The 20,321-nt window shown below is 41.2% G+C and overlaps 1 protein-coding gene across 1 annotated transcript; it reads right to left on the minus strand.

The window, feature by feature from the left end:
• Positions 1-662: 662 nt before the first annotated feature.
• LOC130071013 (L-selectin-like) lies at positions 663-1,375 on the minus strand. The gene is made up of 2 exons (XM_056235618.1): positions 1,303-1,375; positions 663-1,060 (listed from the first exon to the last, which is right to left on the minus strand). The coding sequence occupies exons 1-2, from the start codon at positions 1,325-1,327 to the stop codon at positions 663-665; spliced, it is 423 nt and encodes a 140-aa protein (XP_056091593.1). The 5' UTR covers positions 1,328-1,375.
• Positions 1,376-20,321: the final 18,946 nt, after the last annotated feature.

Genomic DNA, 20,321 nt, shown 5'->3' on the forward strand with positions numbered 1-20,321 from the left:
TCCCATTAACTGTGTTTATCAGACTGTTCATTTCCTCCATGTTATCAATGGTGGCCAGATCAGTGTAATTCTCTCTGCAGTGTCTCTGAGCTTCAGTCCAGGTCTTAGACTCATTCACAAAGTGATACTGGTGTGATGATGTCAAAGATGACACTGTGGAGAAAGTGTCAGACTTATAGCATTACATTTTTTTTTGACAGCCTGACCATTAAGACAGATTTCTACTCACCACTGTGGCAAAAGAAAGGAAATACATAATTGCAGTTTTCGTCTGTCCATTTCCTAGAGTCATTAAATGAGACTACAGTGCAGGATCCTGGAGTATCTGGCTGCCCTGTCGTCCAGTTACTGAATGAAGAGTTGCTCTGATCTGACCAAGATCTGGTTCTGTACAGTCCAATCCAAAAGGAGTAATAATAATTCTGGAATAAAAACTGGATCTTCTGGTTTTCAGTCTCATTCCTGATACTGACGAGGTCTGTGTGATTTTCTCTGCAGTAACTCTGAGCCTCAGTCCAGGTTTTGGACATGTAAACCCAAACATAACTAGCACTGGCATTCTGTTTTCCTGAAACATTTAAGTACGTCAATGAGCATTAGTGAGAGCTGATTATTTCAGAATGATGAAACATAATAAAAAATGTTTCATTGTCCTACATATATTAATGAAACTGCTCACCATCATAGCAGATAAAAGGAACTGTATTGGAGCAGTATGATGTATACCATATCCCCATGTGCATATACACACACACACTTTGTCCTCCATAATTGTTTGGTCCTTGGTCATACCAGTTCCTGAAGTCTTTCTCTCCCTCCTTGAAGAAATTGCTGTCCTCTAGAGTCCAGTTCCAATTGTTCAGATCATCATAGAGTCCAATCCAGGCCAAATCAATGGAATCGTCATTCACTGTATCCAATAACTGGACCGTCTGTTGTTCATTCTCAATGGAGGCCAGATCAGTGTATTTATCTCTACAGTATCTCTGAGCTTCTGCCCAAGTCTTGGATTCATTCACAAAGACATACTGAGGGACACTCAAGGTGAAGGTGATAAAACCTGTTAAAGACAAGTTTATTTTTCAAATGAGAAAACAAGGACCAAATGGGTCAGTGTACTCTATTCTGCATTCTGAATGTATTCTCTGACAGTGTACTCTAACTGTATTCTCAAAATGGTAAATAATAATAAAAACATGACTGCATTATCAGTTACCAGACAAATGCTAAATCAAACTCTTATATAAAAATGTCAATTTACGATTTTGATGATAAAATATTTCATGGAAATCTTTGTCTTACCTGATAACAGAAGCAATGGAAACATAGCTGTGGAAACATATTAAGCACATGTAAAACCTGTGATGAATAAAACAAACAATCAAATTATTTGTTCTATTTTCGCTATTTATTACTTTAATGTTTTAAATGTCAGGACGACAGTTTACCTTTTGATTTGAAGCTTCTTTTCTCTTGCTCCTGCTGCTTCGGTTTTAGATTACCTGACTGTCTTAATATTTATAGGGTGTATTAAATATGGGTGGATCACTTGTATAAATTCATGTGACACAAAGAAACCTGTTGAGTCATTATAAATGTACTCTATGAGAACCTTCCACATGTTGTTACATGAAACTAGTGATTAAACAACAGTCGTTCCATCTTTCTGAACTTGTAAGTGCAGATGTCTTGGTTGGTTTGTGGACATAATATATCAACAAAATCTGTGATGCACTGCAACACTAAGCTATGGAAATATATTTTAATATTTGATACAACTGCACAAAGTGTCAAAGCATTTCTCATTATCATTTTTAAACCATAAAGCAAAAGAATGTGTCACAGGTCGGGGGGGCCAAGCCAGACTGCGCCCACCCCTCTAACCCAGGACCACCTCGAGGAGCGTACCAGAGACCAGACAGACAAGAAGAATTTCTAAAAGCAACAATCTTTATTGAATAAAAGCAAGAATTAAAAGTCTTAATGCGGGCTTCGTCTCTCTTTCCAGGGAGGAGGAGACCGAGGGGTGCACTGCGAGGGCCCGGGTTACTGGCAGCCACAGAGGAGGGAGCCGAACGCCCGTCTGGCGTGCAGGTAAGTAACGTGGTAAGGAGGCTCTTTTCGGCGTAATACAGGCGGACAACGGTCCGGGCAGACCAGGGCCGGGACCACGGGCCAGGAGGGGACTCTCTCCACAGGACAGGTGGGTAGCAGGTAAGTTTTTCCCAAGCGTCAGCTATTCGGCAGGTGATCGGCACAGGGGGCGATGGAGTCCAGGAGGAGGACTCGCTGCCGGTCAGGTAGGTAGTCGGGTAGGCAGGTCTCCTCCGTGTAGGGTGCTCTCCCCCGTGGCGTCACTGAGCAGCAGGTGTGAGGTCCCCCGAGTGCCTTTCCGCCCTTGACGGCTCCAGCCAGAGACAAGGGTACCCTGTATAATCCAGGACAGAGACAAGTGTGCAGGTTCAATTCTATTTCGGTGAAGTATGGACTTACGGCTGGAGCAGGTGGTTCGGGACATACACATCCAACCTGAGGGCTTCGTTCCGCAAACACTGGCGAGAATGTGAACTGGAGAATAACTGGCGGTTAAATAAACATGTACATCCACACACTGCAACTTCACGTCAAGTCCAATACTGTGTGACACTTAAATTCAGGCACCGCAATCCACTCTCAAGTCTTAGTGCAATAAGGCCAGCACTCACCCAATGTTCAATCCCTCCACTGTTGCGCTGAATCAACACTCAGAAGCTGATGAGATGCAGAGGATTTCGCATTGCATGGAACACAGCGTCACACTCTTTCACACTCAGAAGAAGATATCAGGGTTTCAAAGATGAATCAGTTCACACTCTTAGTGGTAATTATATTTGTGGTCAATACACTTCACAATTCCTTATCCAATTCAGTGCAAGACATGCATTCACACGGATCCGGTGTTTCATTACTTATCTTTCTCCCTCAAATGATGGCATTCTCCAATCTTGACTCAATCTCCACAATTCACTCACTTCACGTTCCAGCTTGCACTCCCTCAATCACCGTTGCACCCCCTTTCCAGTCAGATCCTCACAGCCGCTCCAAAGATCCCAGCAAACCCAAGCCACTGCCAAAGGAATCGATCTCTCCTGGGGGAGTACCACACTCAAATGCCTTTTCCTTTTCCTTTTAACTGCTTCTCATGGCAACTGACAACAAGCAAACCAGCACGGTGTGCCGGTGAAATCGTCCCGGGGGGGAAACACACTCCTAGCGGAAATTGGTTCCGCTAGATTTGTCACCTTGTGACAAATGTCTAAACAACAAGACTAAATAATTTATTCCTGCAACTCATGTTTTGATCAAGGCAAAGAACATGTTAAAAAAGAGCCTATGCCTGAATTCACTGTAAGCCTATTCATCAAACAGTAGAATGGACAACATGCAACATTCACTTGACACACTTTGTCAACAATACTTAAAAGTTCAGTGATAGTACAAAAAAAAAAAAAACTAAAACAAAGTGTAACAAAATCTAAACCGTCGTTCAGTAATGCTGTCCATCCAGTTTAATGGGCTGGTTTTATGAAATGCATGGTAAGGTTGCTGGGAAGGCCTCACCTTATAAATTTGACCTCACCTTCTTTTTTTTTTAAAGACACTGCAGTGTTGAGCTCCCTGCTGTCCTGGGAGAGTTAAACCATTATCTGTTTGTGCAACATCACCTGATATGGCAGACAATATAACCAAAGAGCTGCTCTAACCACAGTCTGTATCTGTCAGGATACAGGCACGGAGACAGAAGTAAGGGAATCCAAACACAGCTTTATTCAATGTGACAAAAGTGCAAGGTGAGTATTCAGAGTTCAGGTGCAGATACGGTGAAGATCACTCAGTGCGGGGCAGACAATAGGTGAGCATGTTATCTTCAGGTTAGTTGATGTCAAGCAGTTACAGTTCATTAATACTTGTCTTTTCTCTTTCAGATGCAGTCGCTAGCAAGCAAGCAAGCTCGGAGTGAACACAGGAAGCTCAGGAGAATACAGGATCACTGGTAACATGGAGTCAAACAGGATTTCTGGAGACAGCAGAACAATGATACAGAGGTTAGTGTTTCACTAGGGATGGCTGACACGAAACAGTCGTTCCGAAGCTTTGCGAGATCCCGAAGCGCAGATGTTTCGAAACACTGATCCGAAGCGTGATTCAAAACACCCATGTCACGTGACTATGGCCAAACGAAGCCTCGAAATGTTTCACTAAGTGTTTCATCAGGTGTGATCTGCCGAATCAGCGTTTGATTGACACGGTCGGGAACAGACCACACAATCGCACATCTGTATAAAAGTGAAATCAACGCATATTGACCTCGTGGGTTTTTGTGAGAGGATCGAGTTTGATTTTGAGATAGCGGATTTTGGTGATATAGTGACAGTGCGATTTGATTAGTTATAGGCTATTTTAGGCTTACGTTTAAATTTACACAACACATTGACTGATAGGCTAGATTTGCCCAGAACTCATGATTCACTAACTTACTGTAAAGAGAGAGCTGTAATCTTTCCTCATTTGTATGTCCTAGCTAAAAAATATCTTTGCATGCCAGCAGCAACAAATGTCCCTTGTGAGGATTTTTTCAAAGGCTGGAGAAATTATCTGTAAAAAAAAGAAGTAGGTTAAGTCTTTCCACAGCAGAGAAATTAATATTTTTGAATAAAAATCTCTAAAAAGGTGAGAGATTGTGGCTTGATTTCTTTTATTAATATTAATTTTGCAGGACCAAAATAAAATTATGCACAGTGAGGAGCCTATAGGTTACAAGCTTCACATATTAGAAAAATACAATAATAAAAAACAAATTTTTTAATGGCTCGTCAAGGTTACCTGCAAGTGACCACTAGGTGTCACCGTTGAGACGGGTGTCGGATTGATTCGAAGCCTCGAAACAATATGGCCCATTTGGCCCAACTGTTTCATTGCTTCACGAAGCCTCGATCTGCCCATCACTATGTTTCACAAGTGAGTATATGTTACTTTGCAGAATCGTCGATGCATCAGCGACTTCAGGAGACAATGGATAAAGGTATGTTACTGTTGGAGGCTTGACATTGAACTGAGGCTGTGGTGAGTATTTTTATAGAGCTTGCTCATGAGGCTTCTGATTGTGAATAGGTGCAGGTGATAATACTCAGGGGAGATTAACTGCAGGTGCGCCAAAGAGGATTCTGGGGAATGTAGTGCAGAGATAGATGGTGAACGTGACAGTATCTGTGCAGACCAATTCATACTTTATTACCATAATACTGTAATTACTATCTGTTGACATTCACAGGTCTGATCTCACTCATGGCCCAGATGACTGATGTCATTCTGTAACCCATTAGTAGGATCTAACACCCCGAAAAAAAATAAAAATAAAGAAAAGGAGGAAAAATATCTACTGGGTCTGAGCTCACCAAATACCTATAAATCTCAACCTATAGAAGTATCTGGAGTCCCGGGTTCGGGGTCTCACACCTTGCTTTAATCAAAAGAAAAGAACATATGATTAATCATTTTAAATGTGTGTCTGCACTTGTTTAAGTTAATGTCTGTAGTACTAACTGGACAAATAAATAAATGAAAATAATATTAAGTAAACCAATTAATAAAATTAAATATGAAATAGAATGAATTAATAAATGATAATGAAATGAATTAACAGATAAACCAATTAGATCACTGAACAGTAACTGTTTACTGGAATTTCATTCCCTTCAATGTGCACGGATCACTTTTAATAATAATAATAATAATAATTCATTACATTTATATAGCGCTTTTCTAGGCACTCAAAGCGCTTCACATGGAAGGGGGAATCTCCTCAAACCACCACCAATGTGCAGCATCCACTTGGATGATGCGACGGCAGCCATATTGCGCCAGAACACTCACCACACACCAGCTTACTGGTGGAGAGGAGACAGAGTGATGAAGCCAATCAGTGTATATATATATATGGGGATGATTAGGAGGCCATGATGGACAGAGGCCACTGGGCAAATTTGGCCAGGATGCCGGGGTTACACCCCTACTCTTTCGAAAGACATCTGGGATTTTTAATGACCACAGAGAGTCAGGACCTCGGTTTAACGTCTCATCCGAAGGACGGTGCTCTTTGACAGTATAGTGTCCCCGTCACTACACTGGTGCGTTAGGACCCACACAGACCACAGGGTGAGCACCCCCTGCTGGCCTCACTAACACCTCTTCCAGCAGCAACCTGGTTTTCTCAGAAGGTCTCCCATCCAGGTACTAACCAGGCTCAGCCCTGCTTAGCTTCAGTGGGCAACCAGTCTTGGGCTACAGGGTGATATGGCTGCTGGCCACTTTTCACACATCACATGAGAATCCTCTTTGACAAATCACCATTTGAAAACAAAATCATTGACAATCAAAGAAAATAAAATATAATAAGAAAAATGAAAAAAAAATCAGTTTGTGCACACTGCAGTATGAGTGCTATGCAAATGATTCAGTTCCGTTAATGTGAATGTAATGGACTCAGTTCATGTGAATATGGCTCAGTTCAATTCGTTTGAATGTGACTTAGTTCGCGTGAAAATGAAGATGACTCAGTTCAGTTCGTTTGCATGTGAATGCCTACTAAACTCTTTGCCGTGATGAAAACTGAACGTGAAGACAGTCCCCGATGACGCAACTCCTCCACAGTGGAAATCCAGCGCGCTCTCCCTCACGGCGCGACTCGACCAGGATCACAGAGCGTTGAAACAATCCCAACTAATGTAACAAAACAGTTCAAACACCCTTTTAGAAAGATATTGACAATGATGATTCAGATTATCGACAGCCACACATGTGGTTCACGATCTCTCTCTTCACTGAGCTGGCGCGCATATGACGTCAGCTCTCATCGACGCAATACTCTTAACATTTATAACCTTTAAACATTATTTCCATTACATAAATGTGCAAACAAGTTCTAACAAGTATACTTACACAGCATAAATGCTTTACATATGTTATATTGCACACTCTATACTCAATTATGAACAGCATTCACCATCCACATTTTCGTATATTAACAAACACAAACTTAAACAATATTTATGAAAATACACAACAATTGTGACTTACCTAATGTAACAAAACAGTTCAAACACCCTTTTAGAAAGATATTGACAACGATGATTCAGATTATCGACAGCCACACATGTGGTTCACGATCTCTCTCTTCACTGAGCTGGCGCGCATATGACGTCAGCTCTCATCGACGCAATACTCTTAACAATTTTGTTGCTCAGCGAATACAAAATAATTACAACAAAAAAAAAAACATGTCTGAACATTTCATGCATTAGGAAAGAAAAAAATATATATATAATCAAGACAAAAAAAAAATCATACATGAAAAATATATAACACAGCCTCAATTAATTGGGTGGGTTACATCCTCCCCTGCTGAAACTCTGATGTCCTCATCAGATACTTAACTTGATACATGACCTACAAGACTAAATAACAATTCACTTTGAGTTTGTTGCACTCTCATCTGTTGTTGCATCATTTCAAGTACTTGACTAAAATAATTAGGTTTGGGTTCTACATGTACACTCTGCATCCCACATTGTGCTTTCCAAACAAAGTCTTTCAATTTACTTGGGGGTCTCTTCTCTCTTTGGGACCTCCTTAACTCAACATTAGAATCAACTTTCTCTTCAGCACTCAACTCATCGGGATGTACTGACACCTCATTAACATCATCCTCTAAGGATGAGGCATCCTGTTGGATAACAGTCTCATTAACATCATCCACATTGTCCTCAACAGATTCAGTGCCTTGCCAATCACCTTTCTGTATTTCAACTTCATGCTCATTCAACAAACTGTGAGACACAAAAGGTTCAGAGACTTCTTGCAAGGCTGTCCCCAACTGGAACTCTGGGGCATAAGGATTCAGAGACACATTGTGACCTTCAGTTTCCACATTCTCATCACAACATTCAGCCTCCATGTCCCCTTCCAACTCAAGTTTACGCCTCCTGCGTGTAACCGCTCCTTCGACAGCCGGAGCCTCATCAATCTCATCATGACTAGTTGGAAGAAACCCACATGGAAGTAATAGATCTCTGTGCAGGACACGCTCAGGGCCTTCGCAATTCTCAGGCTGAATAACATACACGGGGATCTCTGCATTAGGCTGCTTTACCACCACATAAATGGTGGATTCCCAACGATCTGCAATCTTGTGCTTTCTCCGGATGTTAACATTTCTTACAAGAACACGATCACCAACTTCTACTGTAGCAGCCGTCACTTTCTTATCCCATCTAGCTTTATTCATCAATTGCCTCTTTTCCGCATTTTGAACGGCCAATTGATAAGCGTACCTCAGCCTTCGTTTCAACTCACTGACATAATGAGTATGAGTTTTGGAATTATGCCCCTTTGGGTTAATCCCGAAGCAAAGGTCGATTGGGAGACGAGGTTGGCGTCCGAACATCAGAAAGAAAGGAGTCTCACCAGTCGCATCATTCCTAGTACAATTGTACGCATGCACTACAGGACGGACATATTTTCTCCAATGTTCTTTCTTTTTATCACTCAGGGTTCCCAGTAAATCCAGTAGGGTTCGATTAAATCTTTCTACTGGGTTTCCCCGCGGGTGATAATGTCATGGTTTTGCCTGCTTATCTGTGTATTTTCCTAGTATTGTGGCAGGACCATGACAGACCCATGTTTTGTGTACAAGCGCATGGCCAATCGTCAGGGCCATGTGCTTGTGTTGTCTTATTACCAGTTCCCGCCCCCCTTGTTATCCCTGTCTTGTCATCATTGAAGAGTTGTTATCACCTGTCTTGCTCATTAGTGGTTCCCTATGTAATCCCCGTGTTCTCTCTGTCTTTTGTCGGTTCATTGTTTAAACACTGTCTGATGTCTAACCTTGTTGGTTCTTTGTCTATTGAGATTACTCCGTGAAACCTTTGTCATCCGTGTCTTGATCCTTGTCTGTCGTTCGAGTTGTGAGTTCCTGTATTATCAGTTTATCCTGTCCTGTTTTGCCCCATCGTGGGTTTTACTTTCTGTTTTGTCGTCATTAAACCTTGTTTGAGTTACTCGCTGTCTGCATTTGGGTTCGTTCCTCACCACATCATAACAGATAAGGTGTAGTGCGGGACTTAACTCCAGCTAGTGTGCACAACTCCTTCACAAGCTCAGACTCAAAATTGGCCCCCTGATCACTATGTATTCTCTTAGGAAAACCAAAACTGCAAATCAGATTTTCCCACAACACCGAAGCCACCGTTTTGGCTGTTTGGTCTTTAGTTGGAAACGCCCAAGAAAACTTAGTGAAAAAATCAGTAATGACTAATATGTTGCGGGTGTCATTTGAATCCGGCTCTAATGAAAGATAGTCAATACAAACTAATTCCAAGGGAGAATAAGCTTTGATGTTCACTAGTTCTGCAGCTCTTTGTACACGTGCCTTTCTCTTGACGCATCTCTCACAAGTCCTGCACTTTTTCTCCACATATTCTGCCATTTTAGGCCAATAAAATCTGCCTCTTGCGAGATCCAGTGTCCTTTCATACCCCATGTGCCCCGTCTCGTCATGAACTCCTTCAAGAGCCCTGTCTCTGAAACTCGGGGGAACCACCAGCTGCCTGTATTTTTGCCCATACTGATCAGATACCGTACGATACAGAACGCCATCTACTAAGGTGAGTCTGGGCCTTTCCCTCAGCATCAGACTCACTTCTTTAGATTCTTTGAGTCTATCTGCATGAGCTAAAGTTTCCTCAGACACCACAAGGTCAATTACCCTTCTGATAGCTATATCCTCTCTCTGTAACTTGTACCAATCTGTTGGAGACATACTGGGTAAAGCAGTTTGTCCAGGCCAGTGTTCAGGTTCTATCAAATCATCAGGAACCACATCATCATCGCAAAGAAGCATCTCGACAGCGGGATTTGAGATGACTCTGCTTTCCAGCAGGTCTCCCTCCTCACACGGCTGTACGACATGCGTCTCGCAACACACTAAATGTCGCAAACACACAGTTTTGATTGCTTGATGCTCAATGTTTTCAAACTCAGTTGCTGCACATTCTGCTCTACTTATCAAGTTTGCTACTCGTTCATCGATCTGTATGGCCTCCTCATCATCCATAAGTGGTTCTTGAGGACGACGTGACAGCCCGTCCTCGTCGACATTAGTTTTGCCCGCTCTGTACTTAATATCAAAATCATACATAGACAGAGCCGCGAGCCACCTATGGCCAGCCGCATCCAATTTAGCCGTAGTGAGCACATACACTAATGGATTGTTGTCTGTTAACACGGTAAACTTTGTGCCATACAAGAAATCGTGAAATTTTTCACACACAGCCCATTTGAGTGCCAAGTACTCTAGCTTGTGGACTGGGTAGTTTTTCTCACTCTTAGAAAGACCACGACTGGCATAGGCGATCACTCTTGTCTTTCCATCTTGAACTTGATATAAAGCAGCGCCTATGCCAGTGACGCTGGCGTCAGTGTGTAGAATGTATGGTAACTTCCAGTCCGCAAAACCTAGAACAGGCGCAGTTGTAAGCTTTTGAATGATAGTGTCAAAAGCAACTTGACACTCATTATCCCATTTCCCAGCTAGAGATTGCGCTTTACTCCTAACACGGTAAGATGATGTTGACCGCCCTCTAGTAGAGAATTCACCCTGTAATAACGCATTCAGAGGCTTAACTATCTGGGAGTAGCTTTCAACAAATCGCCGGTAATACCCAGCAAAGCCTAGGAATGACCTCAAATCTCTGACAGTCTTTGGGATGGGCCATTCTGTTAAAGCAGAAATCTTGTCTGGGTCAGGGTGTATACCTTGAGCAGAAATAACATGCCCTAGATATTTGACGGAAGTTTGAAAGAACTTACACTTGGAAGGTGCTAACTTCAGCCCAAAAGCGGAGATACGTTGGAGAACCTTCATGAGCCTAGCCTCATGTTCTTCAAGGGTGTCAGAGAAAATGATCAAGTCATCAAGAAAAGCTATAACTTCCTGCAAATTTAAACCAGCCATGACTTTCTCCATGGTTCTCTGAAAAGTTGCTGGAGAATTCGTCAGCCCTTGTGGTAAACGCCGAAATTGCCAGTTTCCAAACGGCGTAGTGAATGCAGTTTTGGGACGATCACTCTCTTCCACCTCCAACTGGTAATATCCACTTTTTAAATCTAGGACCGTGAACCACTTTGAACCTGACAGCAATGTAAAGGTCTCCTCGATCCTGGGAAGAGGATATGCATCTCCCTTTGTCAACTTATTTAGTTTGCGATAATCAACCACCATTCTCAAGTCACCGTTTTTCTTCCTCACCAGTACTACTGGTGAAGCGTAAGGACTATTCGATTCTTCTATAATCTCACTAGCAAGCAAATCTAACAAGTGTTTCCTCAAGTCTTCAAAGTCAGCTGGAGAGACACGACGAGTACGCTCTTTGAACGGAACATGCTCAATTAGCTCTATCCTATGTGCCACGCCTGACACTCGTCCCACATCTAGATCATGCTTGGCAAATGCACTTGATGCCTCACAGTTTATTCTTCCCACTATGCGAGCTTTGAGCTCCTCAGAAATGGGGGAACCATCAAAATCTAGAACCACAGGATCGTCTGCCTTTACCATAAGACTTGCTATAAGGGAAGTGGTAGTTTGAGAAGTACTTACATTATCCAAGATAGGCACAGACTTAATCCAATCCACCACTGAACACTCAGCGAGCACTCCCTTTGGCTGCAAGGTTACACTGTGGTCTGAAACATTTCGAAGGACTACTTTGACTTTATTTCGAGCTCTAGCCTCAGCTTGTATCAACTTGCATTCCACGACTAAGCCACCTGGAATGTGATGCATCAGTGGTTCATCAATGATCATCATTTTACTCTGGCCACAATCTTTAGCTCGATACACCCCGGTCACTTCACACTTTTCCCCTTTACTGATCGTTACAGATTTCTTGCCCGACAGTCTGACTGGGGCAAGGCACTGTGCCCCTTTACAAGGTGTCGAAGTAGCGTCACAAGTACTATAGGCAGCCATCCAGTTACTGCTAATGGGCATTTGCAGTAGGTGTTCCTTTCCCTGCAGCATATTACTATCTTGTACAAGATGACGGAGGACATTTGTACCCACTAACAAGGGTAAACGAGCATTGTAGGATTGATCTGGACAGACTAGCGCTAGTACGGAAACCACTGCATCGGTCCCACAAGCAGACTCAGGAAACTGCACATCTATTTCAATGTATCCAAGATAAGGGACTAATTGCCCTGCAGCCCCCTCAACCCGGAGTAGTTCTACCATGGGGGTAATACCCCTATGCTGTAAATACTGCTTGTAGAAAGATTCAGCTACACAAGTCACCTGGGATCCAGTGTCGATTAGACAACAACACTCAACGTCGTCCACCCAAGCCTTACTTTCCCAAGGTTCTCCAACTAAGCCTCTAGGAACCTGGTTTATCTTTGCTATGGAACCTTTTACAACTCCAGCCTCTGTTCGTTCCACAACAGAGGCTACTCCATGTTTAAATGAGCAGTGGGAGTTGTCACTTTGTTTTGAAAACTCCTTTGCTCATGTCTCTGCACCAACTTTTTCTGCACCAAGGCTGCATTCACTGGATTAGTACACTGCTGCAGATAATGAGAATCCTCACCACAGCGATAACAAAACCCACTCATGGGCAGTGACTTAGCTTGAGTTTGAGGCACAGGGCGTGATGGTTTCCCTTCTTTGCCCATTTTCTTGTTAGGCACATTTGACTGGTGTTGATCATATGGCAGTTTCTTCACTGAAGCTGGCTTCTGTGCCTTTGCTTTAGCCACCTCAGCTTCAAGCTCTTTAATGCGTTCTGTCAAGGCCAGATTGGCTTGTGCTTCCCCGGAGTTTACTACAAATCCCTGATCGGCAGTAACATGCACTTGGCTCTGCGCTCTTACAGGAGGCATGCATAAATGGACATTCATACGTTTCTCTTTAAGCTGCTTCTCATGCTCGAAAGACCGCAGTTTGAAGAGCAAGCTGGAATAGCTCAAGTCAGGCTGTAAAGAGTCTGATAGCAAATCTTTAAGACGCAACTGCGTTATCAGAACTTCATCCCAGCACCCTCTGATGAACTGCTTGAGAAGCAAAGTGTCAGAATGTTTGTCAACCACTCCCTTCTTTTCAACCACCTCCTGCATCAAGGAATGAAGACGCCTCAAATAATCAGAGGGCTTTTCACCTCGGTTTTGGTGCGTCTCTATAAACTGAATGTACAGCTCATCTCCCCCAGTGACACTACCATAAGCTTTATCTAGCTCCCTTGCGTACATTTCTGGTGGCGCATTTGTACCTACTCCTAGGGCAACATTAAGAGCAGGGGGAAGGAGACTATCCAAAATGTGCCTTCTCTTATGCCTCTCCATCAGAGAAGTGTCTGAAAGTAACTGCCTAGCGTACAATTGCCACGTGATGAAATCAACTTCCCCACTAGGCTTGGGGCAATGTCCGGAAAACATTCTTAACTTGGGGGGTAAGGGAACATGTCCCTGGTAATCAGAGTCATGTTTCACCACATGTTCCACCACTACACGCTGTACGTCCTGTGGTATAGTGAAAGTGATAGGAGTTTCATGTGTTGCGTTCCTCTCCACAGGAGGTGAATCAGTTCGAATTGCAAAAGACACTTTTGATGCCGAATTGGCGACTATAGTAGGCGTTGCTGCTGGCATTACATTACCAAACTTTCTTGGAGCAGGGGTTGAAGTGGAGGGGCCCCTATCAACACCATCAGCTTTGTGTGCAAGCTTAGTCGCAACCTGCTGGCTTAGTTCATTTACATTTACGCAGTGAAGTTGTGCCAAACTCTCTATTTGCACCAACTGCTGATCAGCCATATCATCCAAGGTTTGACCTGAATGTTCACTCTGTATTGGTGTTGGGGAGCTAGATTGAGGTTGCACATCTTCGATCTGTCTACCCTCTAGTGGCACAACACCCCATACATTTTGGCCATCTGCATTCAAATATTCTTCCTCAGCTATTAACGGGGTAGTAACTTCCTGAAATTCACAAAGCAGCTCTCCAGAGAATCTGTCACCTAACCACTCCACTTTCTTCACCTCATCAAGATGATCAAAACATCTTCTCACTTCCATAAGAGTGGTATTTGGATCTACTTTTGTAAGTATTACAGATCGTTCAGGATCAAAATTATGCTGCTTGCACAAGTCCATTGTGAGCGAAAGAAGAAAGAAAAAAAAGAAAAGAAAAAAAACTTATATAGATATAAAAATAGTCGGAAAAATTAGGATCAAACTTTTGTCAAACAAGCGCAGCCCCACGTTGGGCGCCAAATTTTTCTCTCTCTATTCTTGGATGTAACCCATTAGTAGGATCTAACACCCCGAAAAAAAAATAAAAATAAAGAAAAGGAGGAAAAATATCTACTGGGTCTGAGCTCACCAAATACCTATAAATCTCAACCTATAGAAGTATCTGGAGTCCCGGGTTCGGGGTCTCACACCTTGCTTTAATCAAAAGAAAAGAACATATGATTAATCATTTTAAATGTGTGTCTGCACTTGTTTAAGTTAATGTCTGTAGTACTAACTGGACAAATAAATAAATGAAAATAATATTAAGTAAACCAATTAATAAAATTAAATATGAAATAGAATGAATTAATAAATGATAATGAAATGAATTAACAGATAAACCAATTAGATCACTGAACAGTAACTGTTTACTGGAATTTCATTCCCTTCAATGTGCACGGATCACTTTTCACACATCACATGAGAATCCTCTTTGACAAATCACCATTTGAAAACAAAATCATTGACAATCAATAAAAAAAAATATAATAAGAAAAATGAAAAAAAAAATCAGTTTGTGCACACTGCAGTATGAGTGCTATGCAAATGATTCAGTTCCGTTAATGTGAATGTAATGGACTCAGTTCATGTGAATATGGCTCAGTTCAATTCGTTTGAATGTGACTCAGTTCGCGTGAAAATGAAGATGACTCAGTTCAGTTCGTTTGCATGTGAATGCCTACTAAACTCTTTGCCGTGATGAAAACTGAACGTGAAGACAGTCCCCGATGACGCAACTCCTCCACAGTGGAAATCCAGCGCGCTCTCCCTCACGGCGCGACTCGACCAGGATCACAGAGCGTTGAAACAATCCCAACTAATGTAACAAAACAGTTCAAACACCCTTTTAGAAAGATATTGACAACGATGATTCAGATTATCGACAGCCACACATGTGGTTCACGATCTCTCTCTTCACTGAGCTGGCGCGCATATGACGTCAGCTCTCATCGACGCAATACTCTTAACATTTATAACCTTTAAACATTATTTCCATTACATAAATGTGCAAACAAGTTCTAACAAGTATACTTACACAGCATAAATGCTTTACATATGTTATATTGCACACTCTATACTCAATTATGAACAGCATTCACCATCCACATTTTCGTATATTAACAAACACAAACTTAAACAATATTTATGAAAATACACAACAATTGTGACTTACCTAATGTAACAAAACAGTTCAAACACCCTTTTAGAAAGATATTGACAACGATGATTCAGATTATCGACAGCCACACATGTGGTTCACGATCTCTTTCTTCACTGAGCTGGCGCGCATATGACGTCAGCTCTCATCGACGCAATACTCTTAACAATTTTGTTGCTCAGCGAATACAAAATAATTACAACAAAAAAAAAAAAACATGTCTGAACATTTCATGCATTAGGAAAGAAAAAAAAATATATATAATCAAGACAAAAAAAAAATCATACATGAAAAATATATAACACAGCCTCAATTAATTGGGTGGGTTACATCTCCATCTCAGTTCAAATTATTTGAATGTCACAGTATGGAAGAGCTTGAGGCTAATGCGTGATCAGACTTTGGTGTAGATTAAATGGGACATTAATGTTTGCTGGACAGACTTTGCATAATGTTTATCCAGTTTAAAACTGTATCCGCGTATTTATTGAAAGTTTTTGTTTTACATTTAATAATTTTCTGTATCTACACTCACCTAATGTTACATGTGTGTCCTGTGTTTCCCCCTGCTTAGTGTTTTTGGTTCAGTCCTGTGTTCCAGTTTTCCCGCTCCTCGTTTGTTTTCAGTTTATTCACCTGTGTTGAGTTGATTTGCCCCACCTGTGCCTTGTTTCCCTATTCTGTTCTCTGTGTATTTTAACCCTGTGTTCTCCCTCATTCCTGTTCGGTTCTCGTTTGTGTATGGTGTGTAAAAGTTATCCTGTGTTAATGAGTGTTATATTAAATCCTGTTAATTCCTATTCTCCGGCTTCCTTGTGCTTCCAACAACCACACGTACCGGTAAAACCAAAATGATTATTAGGAACACCTGTTCAATTTCTCATTAATGCAATTATCCAATCAACCAATCACATGGCAGTTGCTTCAATGCATTTAGGGGTGTGGTCCAGGTAGAGACAATCTCCTGAACTCCAAACTGAATGTCAGAATGGGAAAGAAAGGTGATTTAAGCTATTTTAAGCGTGGCATGGTTGTTGGTGCCAGACGGGCCAGTCTGAGTATTTCACAATCTGCTCAGTTACTGGGATTTTCACGCACAACCATTTCTAGGGTTTACAAAGAATGGTGTGAAAAGGGAAAAACATCCAGTAGGCCTATGCGGTAGTCCTGTGGGCGAAAATGCCTTGTTGATGCTAGAGGTCAGAGGAGAATGGGCCGACTGATTCAAGCTGATAGAAGAGCAACTTTGACTGAAATAACCACTCGTTACAACCGAGGTATGCAGCAAAGCATTTGTGAAGCCACAACACGCACAACCTTGAGGCGGATGGGCTACAACAGCAGAAGACCCCACCGGGTACCACTCATCTCCACTACAAATAGGAACAAGAGGCTACAATTTGCAAGAGCTCACCAAAATTGGACAGTTGAAGACTGGAAAAATGTTGCCTGGTCTGATGAGTCTCGATTTCTGTTGAGACATTCAGATGGTAGAGTCAGAATTTGGCGTAAACAGAATGAGAACATGGATCCATCATGCCTTGTTACCACTGTGCAGGCTGGTGGTGGTGGTGTAATGGTGTGGGGGATGTTTTCTTGGCACACTTTAGGCCCCTTAGTGCCAATTGGGCATCGTTTAAATGCCACGGCCTACCTGAGCATTGTTTCTGACCATGTCCATCCCTTTATGGCCACCATGTTCCCATCCTCTGATGGCTACTTCCAGCATGAGACTTCTTCAGCGCGATTTCCTACTGATAAAATATAATTAAAAAAATATCAATAAACAGCAAAGCAAGCTTCCCTGGCAATAAGAAATAATAAAATTAAAAGAAATACATACCATGATAAGATCTCGTGAATAAATGTTGATTAAACAGCTTCTCTGCTGCAGCCTGACAGGCAGAAATAATCGTGCTGTGATCACGAAAGATGATTCCCATTGAAATACATTAGTTTAAAAAACGTGCTGATATAACGAAATAAACGTGTCCATGTCACGAATCAATAGATTAAATTACGTGACCATATCATGAATTGCCGTGAGACTGGGTTGCAATAGTCGCATAAGTGACGGCATCAGCGTCGGCATCAACGTTGATGGACAGTTGATTTCCTTTCGTCTATATTCGACGATGAGGGATTAACATGAATGTCTATCTGACGGACCCCCGCGTCGAAAAACAACGTCAAGGGTACACCTTTTTCGTTGAAACTTGACGCCAGGGGTCCTTGACCATGCGTCAGACATTTGACAAGTAGGGAGTGAGACTGTGTTTTCCTGGTGTGGAGATTCAATCTAAAAGTGTCTTTAATTTTTTTTTTTTTGTAAATGCTTGATTGACTAATGTTTTTTTTTAATGTTAGCTATGCATCTTTGTAAAAAGCTGTCATTTTGCGAAGAGAAGAATGTTCCAAATAATTCATATATAAAACATTAATTCCAAAACATTCTTCATTCATTTACATAATTATACAATACATTCATATAGATCCTGCTCATTTTTTTTATCACTTCGTCTCCTGCCTTACTGCTGCTTTCTGCTATTTCACAGCGGTTTTTCTGTCAACCTTTCAGGCTATAGACCTCAAATGCCATGTTCTCCACTAAAGTGAAAGCAGGTGTAGGTTAAATATGTCGCCACTCGCCATCTTTGATTTACTTCAGTCACAGTCTCAATGAGAGTGTGAGAACAAAAAAGGGGATTGACATTGGTTACTTGTTCATGCAGTTTTTGGTCAAATATATGGAAAATGTGGTGAGAATGGGGTAGTATACGAGGCACACCTGTTATTAAATACGGTTGTAATGTGAATGTAGTCAAAAAGCAGTGTCATTTTAAATGTTTGAAAGTATCAAAGTTGGCATGTGCAATCGGCTGTCACTTATTTCCAGGGGTTTCAGTACAGCGTCAAAATTGTGACGTGGTAGAGTAGGCGTTCTCCTAATTCCGAATTTGCATAGGTCACCGGTCATGCACACTAAGTGTATGAGGACCAAGATACCAACGGTATATTTTTTTTGTTGCCGCTAATAGAAACGAGGTTAAAATTGATTATTTATGTCATGTCAAGTAAATTATTTCAAAGTCACACGCTAATATATTACAAAACCGCACCATTAAAATTCCTGTCCTAACTGTGTGTGTTTACAGGGGCTTACAAAGAACCAAGGACAATCTCAGGAGTTTTGGAACAACGACTCCAACCAACAACGACTCCAATCACCCACTCTTCCAACTTTCTCACTTCTCCTGGGTGCTCGACGTGGCCTCAACAGGGCCTAGGGCCCCAGGCCTTGACCAAACCAGCCATGTGCTCATGGAGAAAGATAACTTTCAAACAACTTCCACTTGCCGTTGCTGGAACCCTCAACGACTTCAATTTTACACAACTTCAAGAATTTTTCCCACTACAAATGGAAGGATTCAATTCAATGAAATGTGAAAATGAAATGCTGTTGGTTCTTCTCATTTAGATGGATCTTCTCCATCGTTACATCATTCCATCTCTCACTCCTTTTTCCTACACCATTTATGTATGTTTGTTTAGTTTATTCATGTTTATGATTTAGTTAATAAAACTTATGCACTTTATGTATTTGGTTCTGATTTACTGCTTGCAGACAAAGTCTCTTTAAAAATCTTGATCTTGCTACATGCTCAAAGCGCTGTACATGCTAAGAAATAATTATTATTCTGTGGCCATGGAAGATACCCTTTTCTTAGAATAAATTAATAATCAAAATAGTTTGTTGGACGAACTGAGTAATTGATTGTAATATTAATTTAGCCATGTCAAGTTAATCCAATTAACTGACCCAAATATTTATAATTAATCATAAGTTATTATTGATTATTAATATTTCCTAGCTAAGTTCCTTACATCCGATCAACAGCTTTTAAAGGTCCCTCGTTGTCATTTAAAATCAAAAGGAGATTGTGCTTTTTTCTGTGGTAGGTCCCAAACTCTGGAATAAATAAGTTATGTTTGTTTTGTTGTATGATTTTAATGTTATTTTTGTAAAGCACTTTGGGGCGACGTCTGTTGTTTGAAAATGTACTATAAAAATAAAGTTACTTGCTTTAATTAGCTCACAGACTTTAGACAAGTTAAAATAAAATCTATATATTCTAATATATATATATGTATATATATATATATATATATATATATATATATATATATATTCTAATACACATACAAGTACGCTGTTAAACCTTAAATCCTAGGTTTTTACTAACTTCTTTTCCACTCCTATTTTAAAACAACATACTGAAAATGAGTTGTTCATACTCAACTTTATTAAAAAAGAAAATATTAACAAGCAAGCAGAACAAGGCAGGACCTCAGCTTTTGGATGTCTCCGGTCAGGACACAATCTTTACAGGATCTTCTGATGTACTATCTCCCACACCATCACCTTTCGTATGACAGGAATATCACACTACATAGAAAGAGAACAATCATGTACAGACAAACTTTGATGATGGATTTTGACAAAAAAGATAAAGATATATCAGTGAGACAATGATACAGTTGCTAAGGTGTTCCATGTTGTTACTTTACTAAGTGTTAGTCCTAAGTTTAGAGTGAGGTAGATACTAGTGTGTTAGTGGATAGATGGTTATTGATAAAGTCAAACAAGTGTTAAGAATCAGGTTTGTGAGAAATATAAATATTGTAGCTTGGTCATGTACCGGTCTGAAAGCAAGTGGCTTTCCTTTAGAAAGGAAGTCGTCTCGGGTTACGACTGTAACCCTTGTTCCCCGAGAAG

Source organism: Rhinichthys klamathensis, unplaced genomic scaffold (genome assembly GCF_029890125.1).
Source record: "Rhinichthys klamathensis goyatoka isolate OS25496 unplaced genomic scaffold, OSU_Roscu_1.1 h1tg000424l_1, whole genome shotgun sequence".
Classification (NCBI taxonomy): Eukaryota; Metazoa; Chordata; class Actinopteri; order Cypriniformes; family Leuciscidae; genus Rhinichthys; species Rhinichthys klamathensis.